The sequence below is a fragment of the Centruroides sculpturatus genome, unplaced genomic scaffold (assembly GCF_000671375.1).
Source record: "Centruroides sculpturatus isolate CEXI.00-Female unplaced genomic scaffold, Cexi_2.0 scaffold334, whole genome shotgun sequence".
NCBI classification, from domain to species: domain Eukaryota; kingdom Metazoa; phylum Arthropoda; class Arachnida; order Scorpiones; family Buthidae; genus Centruroides; species Centruroides sculpturatus.
Genome location: NW_019384688.1, coordinates 334,494 through 357,571, shown reverse-complemented (window position 1 = coordinate 357,571; position 23,078 = coordinate 334,494). Strand labels below are relative to the sequence as shown.

Genomic DNA, 23,078 nt, shown 5'->3' with positions numbered 1-23,078 from the left:
ACATCAAGATGTTATTTCAGATTAGGTTCATTGCTTGATTTCCACAAAAGAACTCTGCTTTGCTAAAGAATAAAAATTCTGAAAAATCATATGAAACTCTGCTGCTGCAAATAAAGACCAAATCATATCAGCAATAGAAAAAGTTTCTACATATAACAAATACAAATGTTTCTATTAAATATATTTTATTTCACAAAAATGTTTTTACTGTAATCTGTTTTTAAAAAAACAAAATAGCATTGTAAAGTATTGACCTTTTAGCAGAGAGGGAACAAAAGAGACACGACCTTGTCAATTGGGTCCACGTGCAGTCGGGTAGTAACCACTTGTAAGGTGTTGACTTGTAAACAGAGAGAAAACAAAGGAAGTGCTGACTTTGTCAATTGGACCCACCTGTAGTCAGACATTAGACCATTTGCCATATGGTAAACAACTGAATGTAAATGAGTGAAGGACGTTTATGTAAGCTCCACTCTCGTCAGATGATGGCGGACCCGAGCATAAACTGTTTGGGCAAGAAGGGGTTGTGATTTGTCGGAAGTCCCCATCCAAAAAAGCCTTAAATTGAGGGGCAAATGAGAGAGAGAGGAGAGAAGGGCAAGAGACTGGTACACAGTAGTCTCAGACACTTAGGAATCCCGCGGAGCGTAGAGAGAGTGTTCTCATCTCAGGGACAGGTTAGTGTGGAGACTGGATTGACCGTGCAGTTGAGCCAACTCCACAAGTTGACAGAGGCCTCTCCAAAGTTTAACAGTTCCTGGAAACCAATCTAGTATGCGAGTCACCACGCATTGTTATCCTGTATATATATTATGTTTTCGAACTTGTACTTTCTGCATATAGAATCTGTAAATAAACTGTAAATATTATCAATTTGAGTGTGGAGGTGTGCTTTCCATTAAACCTGGATCACTAGATCGAATCGTGATACACATGGAAACCAATTCAATGAGACGGAGGTTGGGAAAGAACTTCACTCAGATCTTCACTAGCATATCAAATATATCAAAAACTTTTAATTTTTCCAATATATGCATTATATAAATTTGATTTGCCAAACATTTGATTAATATTCAGTATATATATGGTTGAACCAAAAGTTTATTTGGTTTTTAGAAAGAAATAAAATACACTGTTTTGAAATAAATAAAAACCTTTAATCTGCAATGTATTCACCCTTCTGTTTGATAATCTTACGTGATCTGATGGGTAATTTCATAATTCCATCTGTGTAGAATTGGATGGATTTCTGATTGAAGAAATTATCAATGTGTTTTTTGATACCTTCTAAAGATTGAAATTCAATACCACTTAAATTATTTTGCAACGAATGAAAAAGATGATAGTCTGAGGAAGCAATATCCAAAGAATATGCAGGGTGACTCAAAACATTCCAGTTAAAGTCTAGAAGTTTTTGCAATACATTCAATGATATGTGCAGCCTTGTATTATCATGATGGAATACAACACCCCATCAATTTGCAATTTCCAAATGTTTTTGATGCACTGCAGTCTTCAGTTCAACCAGTTGGAGATAATATTTATTGAATTAACTGTTTTGGTTGGATAAAAAGCTCATAAAGAATCCCTTTCCAATCCCACCAAACTGAAATCATTACTTTTCTGGGATGCAAACCAGCTTTAGATTGTGGCATTGGCAGATCACCTGGCTTACCCCAAGATTTTGTGTTGAATATTGTTGTATACAATCCATTTTTAATCGCCTATTATTAATAGCTTTAAAAATGGGTCATCATAAATACACTTAAAAAGTGAATAACAAATAGAAATACATTGAATAAGTAACTGATAGGGAAACTAACATCATAACAGGAAGTGTATCCAAGGCTAGCCAAATTATTGACAGCAAATGCTTAGGATATTTTTAAAGTGTTGGCAGCTATCTCTCATATTGTTCTAGGCTGATCATTTTGGAATAAAGCCACTATGGACTCATTTTTTATAGTTGAGGGCCATCCTGACTGAGGTGCTTCTTCACGAGAAAAATTGCCTACCCTAAATTTTGTAAACCATTTCTTACATGTTCAATCAGTAACTGCATCCTCTCCATATATTCTTTTGAGTTTTTGTTGCATTTTTTTCCCTTTTCAGAAATAATAGTGAGAGATGTTGAGAATGCACCTTCTTATCTTCCATTTTAATATTGTTTTTCTTAAAAGATAACAGAATTTTAAAAAATAACTGTAACTAGACTTACATATTAAATATGCAAATATTCGCAATGCCCACCAGTTAAAACTTGATAAGAACGACAGAGGTGATACAAACGAGCAATTATATAAATACCTGAACAAACTTTTGTTTCAACCCCATATTTTAAAGAATGTCAAATAACTTTATTATGTTTAAGGTATTGTATGCCTACAATTGCATTCATTATAATTGAAAAATGCCACATCAAATGAATTTTGATATCTAAAATTTGAAAAAGTTTATTTATTTTCTAAAAATCTAATATTTGATAGCTGTTGATATTTTCTTTTTCTCTGAATTGCATCATCATTGCAGTCAGCTCATAATATGTCACATCTTATCATATTCATAATTTTACCTCTTAAATTAATATAATAGAAAATATAGCAAAAATAGGACTTTATATTCTTCAATATAACATGTATTTATAAAGTATGTGTATACATATACATATATATTTTAATATCTTTACGTAATTTAAGCTTAATAATGTTTCCATAAGAATAATATAAAATTTTTACATGCTTTACACTTCTCAGTTTTATTTTCTGTTATATAAATTACAATATTTCAAAGTCTATTTTCACATTAAAAAAAATCAATATTGAAATAGTTTATTTAAATTTTAAATAAACCAATTCAATTTTTTTGCAACAACATAATCATCAAAATCTGATTTACACAGCAAATTAAAATAAACTGTCAAGCTTACTTTATATTGTCTTAATGCTGTTAAATATGTCACAATATAAAATTTCATCTTATGCAAATAAAAAATTTAATTCTGTGCTTACCTCCAAAAAAACTTAATTATTGCAATATTTTGATATTTTACCTTTACAAATTTGCTTAAAAAGTTAAAAATTAGACCAGAGAAAATTCACATAATTTGTACAATGTTAATATTAAATAAAAATCTTAATGAAATGTTTTCATAGTTTATGAAAGTTTTCTATTTTGTTAATTGTACACTTTATCGCCTCTATTTTTATTTTTTATTAGTTTCTTAATAATATATTACTATTTACTTTCATTTATTTTTATTACTTTAATACCAATAAATAGCAATTTTACATTATCATCAATAAAATTTTAAATTATTTTAAACAAATATTACTTTTATTCTGAAATATAGCATTTAATATTTACTTATTGTCAGATTATACTACAATAATTCCATATCATTCTTAATAGATTATATTACAGTCCATTTAGATATTTAAAGCAAGCTTTTGTTTAAACTAATTTGAAATTCTAGCTCTTGTGGACATAAACTGTTATGATTCTTTTCACTTCAAAAATATAATGTAAATGCACAACTGTATTTACATATGTGCTTATATATGCATAATTTAACAAAAAGCAATAACTACAAGACAAATATAAAGCAGAAGATATAAATCTATACTAATATAATAAAGAGGTAATGTTTGTATGTTAGTTTGTATGCAGCAGGTAATCTCCAAAACTACTCATCCGATTTCAAAAATTCTTTCACCAATATTTAGAATGGAACCTCAGGGTGGACATAGGCTGTCGAATACATGTCGAAATTACCCCATTGGGGGGAGAGGGACAGGATTAAGGCTTACTGTGAAGAACTTCACTTCTATTATACTATTTTAGATGCGGTTTTTTGCGTTTTTGATTGCGTTTTAATAGAGTACGTCAACAGAATGTACACTAAGAAGGGATTTTTCGATATTCCCCCCGGGGGAGAGGGACAGGATTAAGGCTTACTGTGAAGAACTTCACTTCTATTATACTATTTTAGATGCGATTTTTTGCGTTTTTGATTGCATTTTAATAGAGTACGTCAAGAGAATGTACACTAAGAATAAATTTTTCGAAAAATTTTCTCCCAGGGGGGAAGTGTTATACATTTATAATAGATACATTTTGAGCCACAACAACGCGTGGCGGGGTCTGCTAGTGGTACATAAAACCATTATTACAGACTGAGAAGAGAAATATTATAACCAAATAACTTTTTTCATTTTTAGTTAACTTTATTGGACTAATTACAACACTTATCATTTTCTTCAAATTGTTTTGGAACTGCATCTTGTCTGATTGTTCAATATTATTTGTATTATGGCTCTAAGATTGCTGTTTAATATCAGACTTATTACAACTGTCTCTATGTATGTCTCCTTGCCTCGGTATAAGTCTGATATTAAATCACAATCTTAGAGCCATAATACAAATAATAATTACAGTGGAATTCTAAAAGAATGCTAATGTTTTAGATCCTGTTAATGAATCATCTGACTTTTGACACCTGGGAATGACCCACTAACAGGGTCAAAAATATTAGCATTCTTCTAAAATCCTGCTGTGATAAGTATATCATTTTTGTTAACTTCATTCAATAATATGTAAATTATGATTAATATTGTTTGATGCACTGCAGTCTTCAGTTCAACCAGTTGGAAATATGTTAAGTAAAAAAATACTTACTGGTATATATTTTTTTACCAATCCTGTGTCATTAATCAGTAGTTCATATACATAGTCTGTTACCAACTGAAATAAAATATATTTTAAACAAAAGTAAAAGAAACCATTATTTTCAATAAATTTATAATTCATTTTTCTTGTAACAATGTATTTTACTAAAATATGATATATATCATTATACTGTATATAAACTATATATATATATTACTTTCCCTAAAAACTAACTTTGAAGCACAACAATAACATATCTTTTGATGATAAAATAGGAAAAAAAGACCTATTCATTTAACATATAAATTTAATGAACCAAAATTTATGTGAATTTGCTTTAAAATTTTTATTTAATTAATTTTTTTACTAATCAATGTTTTGTGTAATATATGAAATATTTAATACAAGAATAAATTAAATAAAAAATTTTTGAAAGACTAGCATTATAATTTGTATTTAGTCTTTCAAATTGTAAACAATGAATAAGATTTAGATACATTTATGAAGATTAGACATGAAAAAGATGTTATGTTTAAAATTACAAAAAGAAAAAAAAACTAAAACTAGAATCAAATAATCATATGGGCAAAATAAATATTATAGAACTTTAATATCTGCACAAATTAACCAAAAAAATTCTATACACTTACAATATTAATTATTAATATAATTTATTTATTTATTTATTTATTATATATATATATTCTGTCCTCAACCCGTCTTTCCATATTTACAATGAATGAAAGTAATGTATTAAAAATTTATTTTCAGTTTCAAACAATTGGTTGCATTTGCTAATGGCACATTACTATAATGAAATGTTAAATGTAATATTGTATTGGGCAATAAACATACTCTATATTAACAATAACTCATAAATTTTTTCACGTTTAACTATTACTGAAGTCTTACTCATTATCACTCAAAAAATGAAATGGAACTAACAGTTTTTTACAGCTCTTTTCATCAGGATTACATTCTAATTTCATATTCTTTATAATGTTCAAGTGAATTCGTAATAAATTAAATAAACAAAAATAAAAGCAAGTCTACATTTAAAAAAGAAGTGTGAAAAAGAATGAGTGAAGACATCATTTTTCAGATAGTCTATGTTTGTTTGTTATTTTAAAAATCAATTCTATATAAAGATTGCAATACTCCCAGTATGATTTTTAATTCTTTGAACATGGTTGACTAATACACATTTTTCATAAATCTTTTAACAAAATATAATACTTATTAAGTAAAAATATTAAGCATCATAGTTCAATACACTGTTTAAGTGTATTGTCACCATATTGTATTTTAGTATATATGTAAAGTACAGTGACATTCCATTAACCTGGCATCATCAGAACCGATGCAGTGCTGAGTTATTGAACATACTGACTTATCAAATGATAGAATTTCTTTCCAGATTTTTCAATTCCCATGACATAATTTTACATATCTTTGCATGTAAAACTACAAATCTGCTTTTTATGATTGTTTAACATACCACTTCAATTTTTTCAATTATTCCTAACTTTGATTATTTTGAAACAAGAACACTAACTAGAATCTTACTTGTATTTTGTACACTTTTATCTATATCTACTCTATATTCTATATATTTTACATATAAAAGCAAAATGTTCCATCATCACCAACTAAAACTGAAACTAACACTTGTACAAAGAATTGCTATGAAACTCAACTCCGACTGCCTGGATGAAATATACCAAATTAATCAAGATGGACAACAAGTAGTTTATCCACATTTTCTGAAATATTGTTTCAATTGATTTGATTTTAATTATAATTACAGGTAGCCCTCGGTTTATGCTGCAGTTCTGTTCCTACAAAAGCCAGTGCAAATCAAATCAGCATAAAATAAACCCATATTTACAGTGAGGTATAGGGTTAGGTTCTACATAAGTGAAAAATAAGCAAAAAATTTTGTTTATTAATACAATATAATACGAAATACATATAAATTTAATTTTTAAAACGTATTTTATCATAAAATAAAGTGAAATGTTTTTATTAAAAAATTTTAGTTTTGGATCTTGTACATTTTTCCATCTTTCCATCTTTAATTGTTTAAGTTTTTGTTTTCTTTCATTAAGAATTTCAGAATATGGTTGAATAGATGCGATGATGCTCCTTTTTATATTTGCACTTCGTCCCAATCATTGTCTAACTCACAAAGTTCATCTGTCAAACTTTCCATAGTTGAAAGGATATGTTAACCCGATGTAGAGCTACAGAGGAGTGAAGACACTGATTGGTCGACCACTGGTCGCCATAGCGCATATATAAGGTCAGTTTGAGCAGGAAAATTGAAGGTGGCTAAGGAGAGATAGATATCTTCTGACTGACAAGAAGTAGATATCATCTAGCCAACGAGAAGTAGATTTGTCTCACTAACAATAGTTTGTGATAACTGGAAGTGCTACTGTGTCGTAAGGTGTTTTCCTGAATGAACTGTTACGGGATACATTCATCAGTCTAGCATAGGGAAAATCAGGGAATTACACCACAAAACAGCAAATTGTGCAGCGACGTTATTGTGAATCAGCATAAATTGAGCTGGTGTAAACCGAGGGCTACCTATAATTAATTAATTAATTTTAATTTTATTTTAGTTATAGTTTCTGTTAAATTTAAATTTAATTTTAAATTTAAATATTTTAAAATTTAATTACTATTTTTAGTTTTAGTTTTAATTAACTGGCACCTAGTTATGTATAAATACAAATGAATACCCAGTGAATTGATACTCCTCCCAAAGATGCTGGCTTATCGGGTTTGCTGGCATACTGGATGCCACTGTAACTGATTCCAATATAATGTACACAGTTGAATTTCTATATAATAAATTGTCTCTGAAAGATTTTGAAAATCATTAAATAGGAAATGCACTGATAGTGCATTTTCTATTTAATGATTTTCTCTCCAAGAAAATAATCTTGTAATCATATTAATAACAAAATAAAGCACTTTATATGCATTTTACACAAAATAATCGAGCAGATGGTATAATATTTTTATTGAAATTGAGAAAAAAATGTTATGACTGAATTAATAAGCATTGTACTCTTATATTTATGTTGAAAAATAATCAGTAATCTGTCTGCATTTTTTACTGAAAGATTTTTTTTAACTCCTAATTGAGGAGCTCTGTTAATGAACTATTCTGTTAATGATTCCTTTCTTTATTTATCCTTCTGAAACAGAAAACAGAACAAATGCACAACCTAGTGGAATGACTTTTAATAAAGTCATTCCATTAGGTTGTGCATTTGTTCTGTTTTCTATTTCAGAAGGATAAATAAAGAAAAGTTATTTTACTTTTAGCATATAATTATAACTTAATTTAAGTAAACAGAAATATCATCCAAAATATTTACTTGCTGATAGAAATGTCTTCTTACAGTTTTGAACATATCAAAAAGTCATTAATTGAAACTATCCTCAGATACAGATGTTTTGATGTCAAATGTAATACAGAATAATATTTGTGAGTTGTATAAATGAGTCAGCATTTTAACCAATTTCAATGTTTATCAATACTAAAAATAAAATGTTTTCAACCCACCTTGCTTTCAAAACTTTATTATAAAGCAATTAAATTCATTAATATCAATTAGCTTTTAATCCCTTTTTACTTTCCTGACTGTTATAAATAACAGAGCAAAAACAGCAGTCAGTCAAAAATTGACCCCCAAGATTTTTACATTTTTGGACTCAGACCTTGAAACATTGAGAAATGCAAAAAAATTGGGGAATTTTCTGTATGGATGGATGTGTGGGGGGCATGATTATGCTCACCCTCTTTGAAACTTAATAACTCCTGTGCAATTTGTTGAAAATTTTTGAAATTTTGCAGGGAGATTTGTTTATTAGGGGATTGATGCTATTAAATTTAGATAATTAAAGGTTGAGGTGGTGAGAGATAAAGGATGTCATGTGTATCTCCAATACAGTTAGACCTAAAGATGATTTTACTTATTATTAACATTTACAATTTTTTTATAAAACCCATCACTAACCTCAAAATTAAGCTTTTTGCCATTTTGTAATAGTTAAAAATATAAAAAGTTTTTAATAATAAATATCATAACAGATGTGCTGCACCATCAAATGTTGCTAAAAAACTTAAGCAACTTGTTGCTGGATTTTTTATAATATATAATACAAATATACTTTTTACACATACATAATAAGTTATTTTAATGAAAGGGTTATCACACACGAAACTATTAATGCCTTATATCATATTGCCTAATTAGGAGATATATAAGGCATTTTACTATGTATTTTAGCAAAATACTTTATTATGTGTGTAAAAAGTATATTTGTATTATATAAATTCATTAAATTTAAACATAAAATTTAAATTTAATAAAACTTAATTTTTAAATGTAAAAAAAAAAAAAAAAATGTATTTCAACATTCTATAGAAAAATTTCTTTAAACAAGAAATTCATATAGAATTTTGTAATATGTAAGTTGGATTGCACTTGTAATATTATATATATCAGCAATGGAAAATCTTTTTCAAAGGTGGGTCAAAATAGAATTTGAAATTTAGTAACTCCAAATTACAAATCAAATATTTAATTTGAGTAATTAAAAAATAAAAATTGCTTTCAAATTTTACTTTATTTAACTTTTTAATCTCTATCAGAAAAATAACAATAAAGTCTATATAAGTGAAAAGAAAATAATAATATGATTATAATAATAAATATGTATTTAATGGAAAATATATTACTTATTTGATGATACTTTTACTGAGACTCATAATTAGTGGGCTTTAAGATCCCATGATAGCTGCAGGATCCTGTTTCACACCACATAACTAATAGAAAGTTTTGAAATCTATCAAATATTCTTTTTATAATTTATAAAAACCTAATATTTTCTAAACTTCTAATGCAGGTATCTTGAAATTGTTGTACAGTTCACAGGTTTACCATCACTGATCACCTTGCCTTGGAACAATACTCCATTCTAATCATAATTTTTTATGACTTCTCAATATTTTAATTATTGAGAATAGCCAAATAATGATATAAAAGAGCCAGAAATAGCCAAAATGTTATATATGTGAGACTTTTCTTTGTCTTTTGAAAAACTTTAATTGAAACAAGAAAGATGTGGATAACAGGAACGTTTGAAGGAATACAAATTACATAAAAATATATTGTGAGTATTATAAAAAGAACAAATGTAGGACTTCTTTCTCGTCTTTCGTCTTTTCACGCGTCTTCTTCTTCAACCGTCGTCTCGGTGTCCTCCCTCTCCTCGACTCCCTCTCCCAGCCCCTTCGTCCCTCGTCAGCAGATCGCGTTTCACATTCCACAGCTCGGCCATCATGTAGATCACTCCGTCCTCGGAGAGATTACCGAACGACTAAAAACACCTGTACAAAACAAACATAAAACACAACACAAGAAAAAATATGGTTAGAAATGTTTTAGAAAAGTTCTTGATATCAGTCAAGATCAATGGGCCATGGCTTCATATGGTCGGCTGCAGTAACAGTCACATTGGGCCCTTCGTGATGACCAATTTTCTCAACCGCATATCTGTCTCTAGGCATCGTGGAGGTAACCTTGTAAGGTCCAAAAAACTTAGGTCTTAATTTGAGTCCTGTCCCATACTGAGTTCTCTGAATGGCAACAAGGTCGTTGACCTGATATTTGGGAGCTGGTTTTCTTTTCTTATTGTAGGATTTACGATTTTCCTCCTGTAGTTTCAAGATGTTTTGTTTGGCATCTTCTCGAATCTTGTCTCTATCTTGCATCGTACAATTTAAAAATTCTTCTTCCAAAATCTCTTTTATTCTCAGGTCTTCTTTATTTTTCATTTTGGTACCGACCAAAATTTCAAAAGGTGTATATCTCGTACTACGCGTCGGCGTACTGTTGATGATCCTTTGGACGTCCGAAACATATTTGTACCACTTCGTAGCGTCTTCTTGCGCGAGTTTCGCCAAAACGGGGATCAAGATGCTATGCATACGTTCTATCTGTCCATTTCCTCTAGGAATACCTGTGGCAATCGTAATGTGCTCAATCATCTCGTTGGTGCAATAATCGTTAAATTCTTTGGAAGTAAAAGCAGTTCCGCGATCCGTGACAATACGAGACGGGTTTCCAAATACCGCCTGTTGGATCCTCAGCTTATCCAAAGCATCTCGTGTAGTTGTTGACTTAACGGGATAAAACCACACGAACTTAGTAAAACTATCTACTACCGTGAATATGTGCTGGTAGTTTTTGTTCGTTGAGGGTAGTGGTCCGAGAAAATCTACATGGTATGTGCTCAAAGGACTGTCCCCTTTTGGTATGGGATTTAATAGGCCTTCACCTTTCCCCCTTTTCCTATTATATAGTATGCAGTCGACGCAATTCAATATGACATTTTCTATGTGTCTTCTAGCGTTTGGGATATAAAAATTGCGTTTTAGAAGATCTTCCGTCTTCGCCGCTGCAAAATGACCTTTTCGATGTATATGCTTGATTATGTCAGTTTGCATCGATTTGGGTACAACGTACAGTTCTAGTCCGTTTTCGTATTTATATAAAACGTTATTTTTCAGTACATAATCATTTGTCTCTCCTTTTCCCACTGAATCCTTAAGAGCTTTTATATCCTCATCAGTATCCTGTGCAGAAACAATTCTTGTTGTTATTTCGTCGGAAGAACGCGTAATTAGTAAAACTGCATTGCGGCTTAGTGCATCCACATGCTTCATCTGGTTGCCTTTCCTATGGACAACTTCATAGTCAAATTCGTCAAGTAATAAAGACCATCTCGCTAATTTTGGAGTAAGCTCCTTCTTTCCGAGTGTTCGTTGGAACGCAGCACAGTCCGTGATTATTTTAAATTTGGAACCCAACAAATAGTTTCGAAATTTTTTCAAGCCCTCAATTACAGCTAGTACTTCTAACTCGTAACTGTTATATTTTTCTTGCTGAGGCGATGTTTTCCTACTCATATAATTGATCGGGTAATACTTTCCGTTGTCAGCTTGTTGTAGCAAAACTGCTCCGAACCCGAGGCAACTTGCATCCGTATGTAATTCTAATGGAGCACCACGCTTGAAAATATGGAGAACTGGACTTTGTGATAGTATGTCCTTCAATTTTTGAAATGCTTCTAGTTGTTCTGCACCGAATTTGAATTTTACGCCATCTCTAAGCAAATCGCTTAAGGGTTTCGCTATCTTCGAATAGTGGGGAATGAATTTCCTAAAATAACCCGTGAGTCCTAGAAAGCTTTGAACATGTTTTACGGTTTTGGGTTGTGGAAACTTTTGAACGGCTGCTGTTTTAGTCGGAGAAGGTCTAATTGTTCCGTCTTTGATGACATAGCCGAGAAATTCTACTTCGTTCTTTAAGAATTGACATTTTTCGAAATTAAGTTCCAACCCATATTCTGAAGCTACTTTTAGTACACGCTTCAATTTTTCTAAACCTTCCTGTGCATTTGATGACGGTATTAGGATATCATCCATATAAATTACTACAGTTTTATCTTGTAACAATGGTCTAAACACATGGTAAATATAACGTTGGAAAACACTTGGGCTATTACACAAGCCAAAAGGAACCTTTAGAAATTCATACTGACCCTCGTGTGTAACGAAAGAGGTATACTTTCTACATTTCTCATCAATGTCAACATGGAAAAATCCATTTTTTAAATCGAGCGACGTGAACACTTTTGATTGTTCCAAACGATCTATCACATCCTCAATCAAAGGCAAGGGGAAGTGATCTCTGACCGTTTTCCGATTCAGCTTTCTAAAGTCCACGCACAGTCTAATTTTGCCATTTTTCTTTTTGCATAAAACTATTGGCGCAGCATAATCTGAACAGCTAGGTTTGATTATGCCACCGTCCAACCATTCTTGGATTTGGTCTTCTACTATTTTTTGTTCTTCGAATGACATTCTACGTGGGCGATGACTAATGGGAATTTCGTCAGTTAAAATAATTTGCATCTTCAATCCGGTATCCCTAACCTTATTCGGCTCATAGGTTGTAATTAATTCCATCAAATTCTGTCGTTGCTTTCTATCCAGAATGTGACTTAAATCTATCTGACAACAATCTGTCGCATCTGCCAATTGACCTAAAAAGCATGTTTTTTCGTTTTCAACTTCTGAGGGATCAGTTAAATCATACTCCCTGTCGTCGGTGAACGAAACATGGTTAAACCGGTTTAATCTGCCCATATCTGCACTTGGTCGCATTTTTTTGCTTTCATTGCAAGGCTTCGAAAATGTATCAGATTTGGAAGTCAACTTTTCTTTTTTATTTATGCCGAAATCGTTTGTGTCACTAGCCACACGGGGTGGGCGCTCACCAAGTGATTTAATGTTTTGAAAACGGTTCCCCTCTCCCCGCTCAGTGGAATGCGAAAGGGACGTCTGCCCTTTTCCAAAGGCGTCATCTGATCTAACGAGTGTTGATTCAGCTGCAGACTTTCCATCGGGAACAAAAATTCGAGTATAATTAACACGAATAGTATTTTGACTTCGTTTCCCCATGACTTTGAATCCGTAGTTTGTTATAGAGAAGTTCAGTTTATTCAGAACATCTATTCCTATTATTATAGAATTACATAGATCACCTTCTACCACGTAAATATTTGCAGGAAGAGAGTATTCGTCAATCTTTATTTCACTTTCGAAGAAACCTAACGGAGAAATACTATTCCCATCTAATCCAATTAAAGATGCACCATCTGAGTTTAATTTCGGAGTCCCTACTTTATCATAAAAATGCCTTGGTATCATCGTTACGTCCGACCCGGTGTCGATGAGTCCTTTTGTTTTTGCACCTAGGATTTCAACATCCGTTTCAATTTTGTTGTTACATCTAGAGAAATGACTTAGTTCCATTTTGTTTACTTCTTTTTGAGGACAAGCGTTAGCTTTATGGCCGAATTTTTTGCACTTAAAACATCTAATACCTTCGGATTTATACGAGCAATTACTTGAAATATGACCAATTTCATTACAATTAAAACATTTGACGGTTTTACTGTCATGTTTATTTCGATAAGGCTGGGGTTTTCGATGCTCTGTAGGTAGGTTCGGTTTAGACTGAAACGAACGAGAATACGTAGACCGGATTTTCTCATACACCCTCAACTTTTCCCGAAATTCTGTCAAATTATCTGCTCCGTATAACATCGCTTTGTTGCTGGGTATGTCACGTATGCCATAAATAATATATTCGATCAACCCGTCAGGTTCAATTTTTCCATGACTAGCTAGTTCTTGCATTTTAAAGAAATATTCTTGCACAGATTCATTGGGGAGCATTTGGCGTTTAGCCAACATACCGTGCAATCGCGCTGAGTTATATTTACTCCCAAATTCCGCTTTTAATTCCGATTTCAATTTATCCCAGGAATTAATACCGCTTTGACTTTCAACGAATAATTTCGCTAACCCTGTTAAGGATTGTTTTGCAAATATAAATTTATGTAAATCAGACCAAGTCATCATTTTAGCAAAGTCTTCGAATGCATCCAGCCATTTATCGATAGAACAGTGTTCACTACCATCGAAAGGTTTGATTACGTTTTTCACGTCATGAAAGTTAATGGAAAGTTTAGTCATATCCGAAACATGCAGACAATTATTGCTAGGTGAATCATCAACAACAGTTTGAACTTCTAATACATCTTCGTCTTCGGTATCAACGTCTGCCAAGATCAGATTTGATTGTAATGATTTTAAATCAGAAAGAGAAAGAACAAGTCTTTCGACGATTTCGTCTTTCGTACCGTCATATTTAACATTTAATAAGTTGCACAAAACAACTAGGTCGTTTAATCGAAAGTTCTCATTAATATATTGCACTTTCTTTTTTAGATTTTCGTCCTCTTTGGATGGAAAATTGAACCCACCAAAGGTTCTCAATCTTTTCCTGTTATTCCTATCCCCAACCTCTTCGAACACAAGTTGATGCAACAATTTTATTGAGCTTGTCGAGGCCGACTTTAGTGTTTCACCGATAATTTCTACGAGCGTCGCCATCTTAAAAGTAGAATTTTAAAACTACTCACGGTTTGCCGAAACGTAAGTCGAAGTCCTTCCAGAATGTCAATGTATTCGGACTCTCCAACGTCGAACTTTTCACAAAACACAAATGTCCGTAAATGTCCAGCGTACTCACAAAACCAAAGCACAGTTCGTCAAATCTCTTCGAGTTAGGCCTAACCCACATCCAAGCCTATTCCTATCCCGGACGAGCCCCCACTTCTGTGAGACTTTTCTTTGTCTTTTGAAAAACTTTAATTGAAACAAGAAAGATGTGGATAACAGGAACGTTTGAAGGAATACAAATTACATAAAAATATATTGTGAGTATTATAGAAAGAACAAATGTAGGACTTCTTTCTCGTCTTTCGTCTTTTCGCGCGTCTTCTTCTTCAACCGTCGTCTCGGTGTTCTCCCTCTGAAGTCACGTCCCCTCTCTGCTCTCGTCGTCCTCCCTCTCCCAGCCCCTTCGTCCCTCGTCAGCAGATCGCGTTTCACATTCCACATATATCTGAATTTTATCACGGCTTTAACTAAATAATTACTTTTGTTGAGATATATAAAATAGACGAGTCAACTACAGATAATGAACAGTAGCCTCTGAAAACAAAAATTATAAAAGTTCCTGAAGCTAAAAACAATTCAGTAGAGGATATTTATTAAAAACTGTATCATTAAAAATGCAGAGAGATACAGAAAATAAGATTGCAAGGAAAGAATAAAACTTAGGCATTTAAAATGCAAACTTTTTCTAAGCTGGGATTATTCAGAAAGATACTGTTTTTCTGAAATTCACACACAAAAAAAAATATGAAAATCATTTCAAAGAAAAACCAGCCCACAAAAGAACCAAATTCTCAAAATTTGGCATCAAAAGAGGCAATCTGGCAACTTGCTTATCAGGGATTAGCCCATATAACTAATAAATGACAACTTTTGTTTGTCTATAGTCTATATTTAGCAGAATAGGTATGTAAATATATAACAACAAAAACTGAAGCTGTTAAGAATTTGAAAGAAGTACAATATTTTTCTTTATAAACTTTAATCTTAAGTATTCAGTTTAAATTGTTGATTGAATCATTTTTTAGAACTTGCAATGTTTATATTTAGATAAACCTGCAATTAACTGGAATAAAAATGTTATGTATTTTTCTTTACTTACTTCACCTAATATTTCATAATGTCTTTGATTATAATCATAATCTTCCTCTTTTACTTCAAATTTGAATGGTTCATTTGTCTTACTATGTCGAAGTTGGCCATCTAAATTAAAAAAAAAATTATTATTACTCATATATTGAATATTAAGTTATATTATTTTAAGAAACCATAATTAGCTTATATCATTGATAGATTATATGAGTTTACACAATTAAAACCTCTAATCTTTTTTTTTTTTATTAAAATAATATCAGGAATATATAAATAATAAAAAGCTGAATTAATATAATTTTCTCATTTGTAATATTATCAAGCAATTATTTGGAAATATAAACTGAAACTGTTTAATATTTCTTTTATATTTAATAAACAGAATTTTTTAAAATTTTAATAAAAAATATACTTGAAATTATTTTAATTAAATTTTCTAAATTATTATATATTTTAGTTAATAATAAGAAGAAATATTGATATTTTAAAAATAAATTAGTATAGAACAGGTTTGTCCAACCTTTTTTCCAAATGGGCCAAATTATAAATTTAGGTATATTCAGCAGGCCACAAAGGTACTTTATATAAAGATTTGAGAGCCAGGACTTGACAAAAATTTTGTGGAAAAAATTTTCATTTTTCAAAAGTTAAATTGGTTTAAATCCCAAGAAAAAATTTTCAATTAATTACCAGAGGATGATCACATCTTTTACCCCAGAGTCATTTTCTTTCCCAGTTGATACATTGACAGGAACTAACTACAAACATTCAACCTTGGTTGAAAATAGTAACATGGCTTAAAGAGGGCATTGAAATGAAGGGAATACCCCTGAAATAAAAGGGTAGAATTGAGGACAAGAGAGTCGTCGGGGCCTGAGAGTTCGCCGACCTACCTCCTTTTCACATGAATGTAGTTTAACCATGCTCCATTGCCGATCCCTTCGACCACCATTCCTGTCCATCGCCACCATTCTCCGAGCATTCAAACTTCTTGATCCAAGAAGCTGATACAACAAACTTCAATTTCCTCAATGATCTACAGTCTCAACCCATTAATCAAGTTATCAAGGTATTTAGCATTGCACATAATAATGTAAGCACTCTCTCTTGGCTAGGAACTCGTTAATCCAGAATCTACTAGTATAAAGCCTAATCAATTATGTTACGCTATATCAGCCTTATCCATTATATGACACTATATAAAAACTATAACAGAACTCTCTGTTATATGTGTAAATAGTTTACATAAATAAATGGGTATTATTTCTTTATAATTAAGTTGTAGTGTGTGTTGTCTCTCAGATATCCAACCTTCCAAACCCGACCACTTATGTACATGTCCGCTCACAAAAATAACAAAAGGCCATTGAGGTTTCTGTGTCTACCCAAAAAGACAGTGATGTCAGTCCTGACATAGGCATCATCGATCCAGTGTCGACCCTTCAATCACAAATATATGCTTTTAAAAAGTTCAAAATGTGTATCAAATTTTAATAATAAGTATATACAATTAAAAAAATACTGTAATATTGACAGTAAAAAAGAAATTATACTCACACAAAATAAAAATAAATTCAATGCAATTTTTGACATTGCCTTCCTTTTATAATACTGACAATATTATATCTGCTTTTATGGTACTAGTCTTTATTCTAAGAATGTTAGTTAAATGGGAATCACTAGACTAGAGTTTCTCCAATAGGATCCTGGCTGTTTTTTAATCCAGAAAATATCCCAGAAAATTCTTCTCTCCTGGGAAATCCTGCAAATTTCTTAAAAATTCACTTTTTTCTTATTTTGTGTTAAAGTTGAGGAAATTTTGCAAGTAGAAAGTATAATCAACCCTAAACAGTCAGAATACATTTGTATTTATTAATTTTAAGCCTGCTTATTAGGTTTTTAAATGTTTGCTTATTATGTATGGCATGTCACAGATTGTCAATAATCAATATGTAGCCTATTTGTTAAGGGGCTCTGAAAATTTTTACTTGTCAGAGCCTGTAATATCTGGAATAATTGTGCTTATGCTGTCTTAATTTTTAACCATGCCCAGTAACTTCAATAACTGCATTATGCCAGGTTGTGCAAATTTGGCAAGGATACAAACAAATACAAAGTATACAAACATCTCCAAACCCGATATACAATATAGCTACATACCAACAGAATGCTGAAAATCTATCGGGCTAGTTTTTTTTTTATTTTTCTCCCAGCGGTTCTAAATTATTTAAATTAATTAATTTATTTATAATTATCAATATTAATAAGAGATCGCACCTAACGCTTACCTCTAGTGCCAAATTGATTACGTAATTTATTTAATAATTAGCATTAAACTAGCCCGATAGATTTTCGGCATTCTGTTGGTATGTAACTATATTGTATATTGGGTTTGGAGATGTTTGTATACATATTACGCCTTGCCGGGGCTTGTGATGGCCGGTTGAGAGCCTTATGAGATGTAGGACGTGGGCACTGAATGTGTCCCCAGCCGGCGTTGTAATAACCGTCGATGGTTATATAGTTAGCTTATATATGCTGGAAGAGGAGATCAGACTGGAGGTCTGGATAGCGTAACTGGCAACGCATCTGCATGGTAAGCAGGAGTTGTGGGTTCGAGTCCCGCTCTGGGCCGATTTTTTTTCTCCCAGCGGTTCTAAATTATTTCAATTAATTAATTTATTTATAATTATCAATATTAATAAGAGATCGCACCTAACGCTTACCTCTAGTGCCAAATTGATTACGTAATTTATTTAATAATTAGCATTAAACTAGCCCGATAGATTTTCGGCATTCTGTTGGTATGTAAATACAAAGTATGCAAGTATGAAGGTTTTCTTCATAAACCTGATTATTAAAGCCAAATGAACTGCCAAATTATCGGGCTGTAAGCTCAATGCTGCTATTAAAGCAGCCAAGGTAGACAAATCAAGAATACTAGATGGCAAAAGAAATACTGTAATGCATTTCACAAATGAACTAGAAATCTCCCAGGATATGGAAGAAAAAACATAACATGTGTCTTCTCTTAAATGCATTAAAGATGATTCCACCCACATCAATTGAATTGAAAAGAGCATTCTCGGTAGCAGGACTTCTCATTACTAAAATAAGAACCAGATCAAGTGATTGAAGTATCAACCTTCTTTGCTTTTTAAAATCTTATTATAAAAATTTACAATAATATTTTGTATTATGGTTTATTTAAATAACGAAAATTACCTTCTAACTTAAAAGTTTGATCTAAGTTCATTTTTTTCTTTAAATTTTCAATTTAATTCAAAGGCATTTTTGTTGTAAGCAGTTTTCAACAAACTTTAATAAACTTTTTCTATTTGTGAAAATCAACATAAACTGAATTTCTACGTAACTCAAAAGTAATTTTTTTATACATATTTTACACAGCATTATTAATATTATTATTTTGGAGGTTGCAGGTTGTATTAAGTTACTTAAAAATGAAAAATAATTATATCATTCGATTTCTCAGGATCCCAAGAAACAGTTCACTTTTTTCCCAGAATCCTGGGACAAGCAAAAGACTGGGAAATGAGAAACCCAACACTGGACTTATTTCTTTCAGCAGTTTTGATGTTTTTCATGCATGAAAATATTTTTCACAACAGCATGTACTATCCCACATGCATAACAGTTTTCTAGATAAATTGACAATTTCATCAAATTAGAAAGAAATAAAGAATAAAAAGCCCCTTCCACTTAGACATTAGGCCTAGCCTCAAGTCACTAAAAATGCCTGACACTCTTGAAAAAATGGATTATGTGTCTTTTTCATATGCCTGATGAAAGGTACCCATGCTTTATCACTAACATGGGTGTAGCCAAAGTTTTGTTATGGGGGGCCTAGTAGAGGCCAACCTGACACAAAATTGAATTATTTCAAATTATTGTTCATTAAAATGAAATTTCCGTAAGAATCAACAATAACTTAACACACACAAAATACAAAACTTCTTTTAATCATATGTTCTCGTAACATTAATATCAAACTCTAGCAATGCCTTAAACAAAAATTAACCAATCAATTATTTTTTTTTACCATTCTTTAATATAGTTCACCATCTTTAATCTAGATATAGACCAGGAGTGGCCAACAGTTTTTTCCTCTGGGCCGAATTGGAAAGAGAACTTTTTCACTGCCCAAACCAGAGGCGGCCCTAGCAAGATTTTCAGGTGATGCGAGATCTTATTGTGGCATCACTCCGTAGGGACTGAACTGTACGTAGAGATTACAGATACACTTTTAACATTGGGCACAGAAAGCCGTTGACCTTTTTTTTTTTTAAGGATCAGAATTTCTCAACTTTCCTATAACTTCACATTGTCAGGTTGTGGAGAATTATCGCAGATCCATTCAAGCAATTATTTGAAGTTCAGTCCAACATTCAGAGATTAATTGCAGGTTGCGGTACACTATGCCCAGTTAAATTAGCTTCAACTTTTTATTTCTTTTTGCAAATCGGCTCAACACTTTTTCAGCTGTAATTTTCTGGGGAGGGCACCAGGTTAACTGGGGGGCCGTGCTCACCCATGCCCCTTCCTGGCTACACCCATGATCACTAACAACATCACTTTGTTACAAAAGTCTTTGAAACCAAAACAATCAAAATGACAGACCATGCCACCTACTTTTTTGATTGGAAAGTTACAAATTATGTCACCAATTACATCATTACAACGTCAAAGTGTATCCAGTGAAACGAGAATAATTTTTACGACATACTTTACTAAAATAAATGAAAATATACCTAATAAATTTAGGGTGTAGTGGGCCGCGTAAAAATATTAAGTGGGTCATGGGTTGGACATCCCCAGTATAGAAGGCTGTCAGAAATAAAATTTCATTTATATTTTATTATATTTTTTAAGAATAAAGTAAATTATTGTTTTAATTAGTTAAAGTTTGTCTAAAATGTCTTAGAAATAACACATTTTAAATAAAATTTAACTTTATATTTTAAAAAGTTGTATTATAATTGTATACAAAATAAGTTGTTAAAGATTATGATAAAATTTTCAGATTGTTATACATGAAAGTATAATTATTTATCACAGGCAATTACTTAGTAAGTCATAAAGTTTCTAATGTGTATTAGTATACTTCTTTACTTGTATAATCATCACAGTCAATATTTATGAGATGATTAAACACACATTAATTAATTTTAAATTATTATTAAAATCAATTAACTAAAGAAAAAATCCAGAGTAAAAAATAACATGTGACGATTTGTTATATTAATAATTAGTCAGTTTTAAGTAGAGAATTGCCAAATACTGTTAGTTTAGTAACCAATCATCTGCTGTATAAAATATCATTGTAAAGATATTTATGTAAAAAAAAAAAAAAATTAACAACTTTTACTTCTAAATTAATCATGTTTCAGAAATTTTATAATTTTCACTTATTAAACAGTGAAAATTACAAAAGTGAAGAATACAGTAAACTCTTGATTTAACAAACAAAAAATTTCTGTCCAATAGGAAAAATTTAAAACCTTTTTATTCATGAATAAAGCATGCTAAAAGGTTGAATGAAAGAGTCAATGAGAATAAATTACTCAAAGTACGAGGGTCATTCTAAAAGTAAAGAACATTTGTTTCTCTTGATATTTTTATTTAAGATAATGAAACAAAACTTATTTTATAACACATGATACCTTAGCTATTTTTCTACATAGTCACCATACAAATTTAAACATTTATCATAGCATATCATTTGCTTTTCTATGCCTTCTGCACACTCAGTTACCGCCAAGTTCTTGAATCAATCATTAACAGCCTCTTTCAGTTCATTATCACTTCCATAGTGATTCACGTCCAAAAAATCCTTCAATTTTGGGAAAAGATGGTAATCACTCAGAGCAAAGTCCAGGCTATAAGGAGGATGTTCAAAAACTTCCTACTTAAACTGCTGAAGCAAGTTCTTCAACACAGCAGCATGCAGACGTTCGTTATCCTGAAGAAGCACAATGCCTCTGGACAACAATCCTTTGCCGTTTGTTTCAAACTGGAGCTTCATTTATTATATTACCATAAACCTCGATTATCTGTCCATAGATTTCAATAGGGCAGACTATTTTTGCATTCAAAAAGCATATTACACTATGAACCTCACACTTGGCAGGATCTTTAATTTTGTCACACATTTCAAAGTCACACTGTAAACAGTAAACGGTTGTTGTGGTTCGCTGTTAACATCAGACTGGCATGATAAAATGGGAAGGTCCATGATGCGGCAGTGGGGGGTGGTGGGAGAACTGCACGGCTTGTCAGATAAAAAAACGTTCTTTTTTTTTTAGAATGACCCTTGTATATTATATTATATTATAATTTTATTCACACTTATAGATCATAACATTATTACACATCTTGTACATTTTAAGTTTGTCATTATAGGAAATCCTTGTTAATTCAAAATTCAAGGGACGAAATTATCACCATTTCAAATTACCTGAGATTTACATATTTCTGTACAATATGCCAAATGCCATGTAACTGATGTAATTTATTAAATAAACGGAATATGGCTACTTATACGGAATGCTATTTTCATTAATTAATACTTAATAATAACAACATAAGTAAACTGCAGGTAAACAGCACGTGTCCAATGAGATCCTCACAGGTTGCCAGATAGGTTTTATAAAAAGTAAAGCAGAATTCCTCGAAATATAACCAAAATTATTTTTACAGAGATCCAAAAAGTAGTAAGTCACCCAAATGTAGTAGCCTAGAGCCCTACAGATATTTCAATCTGCTACTCATAGCCCAAAACCCAACTGTATTTTATGAGATAAGAGAAAAATAGCTAGTCCATGAGTAATATGACACCCGAAAATTTGTTAATGTAAAAGCAAAGCCATAATGACCAGATTAGAGTTGTTCTTGGTCTATTGTTCTTCTATAGCATAGAGGATCTTCGATGTAAGTGCATATGACAGTTCAGACAGATTTTTCACTTTGAATTTCAAATTAGCCGATTTCGAACTAACCACATTCCTTAACATGTAAATCTCTATATCTCCAGCAAAGACAAATAGTACAGTTATGAACTAATGGAATTTTGTACTCTCCAAGTTTGAATTAATGATGATTTCCTGTAATCTATACTAATATTATAAAGAGGTAATGTTTGTATGTATGTAAGTTTGTATGCAGCAGGTAATCTCCGAAACTACTCATC

General features: G+C 31.4%; 1 protein-coding gene across 1 annotated transcript in view; it reads right to left on the bottom strand.

Annotated features, from left to right (window-relative positions):
• The window catches only part of LOC111627105 (protein FAM172A-like), a 45,038-nt gene that overhangs the window by 9,636 nt on the left and 12,324 nt on the right, over positions 1 to 23,078 (bottom strand). Inside the window, exons 4-5 of the mRNA XM_023370662.1 lie at positions 15,882 to 15,982; positions 4,675 to 4,740 (exon numbers count right to left, since the gene is read on the bottom strand). Coding sequence (XP_023226430.1) covers positions 4,675 to 4,740; positions 15,882 to 15,982 — 167 coding nt within the window. The remainder of the gene's footprint in view (positions 1 to 4,674; positions 4,741 to 15,881; positions 15,983 to 23,078) is intronic.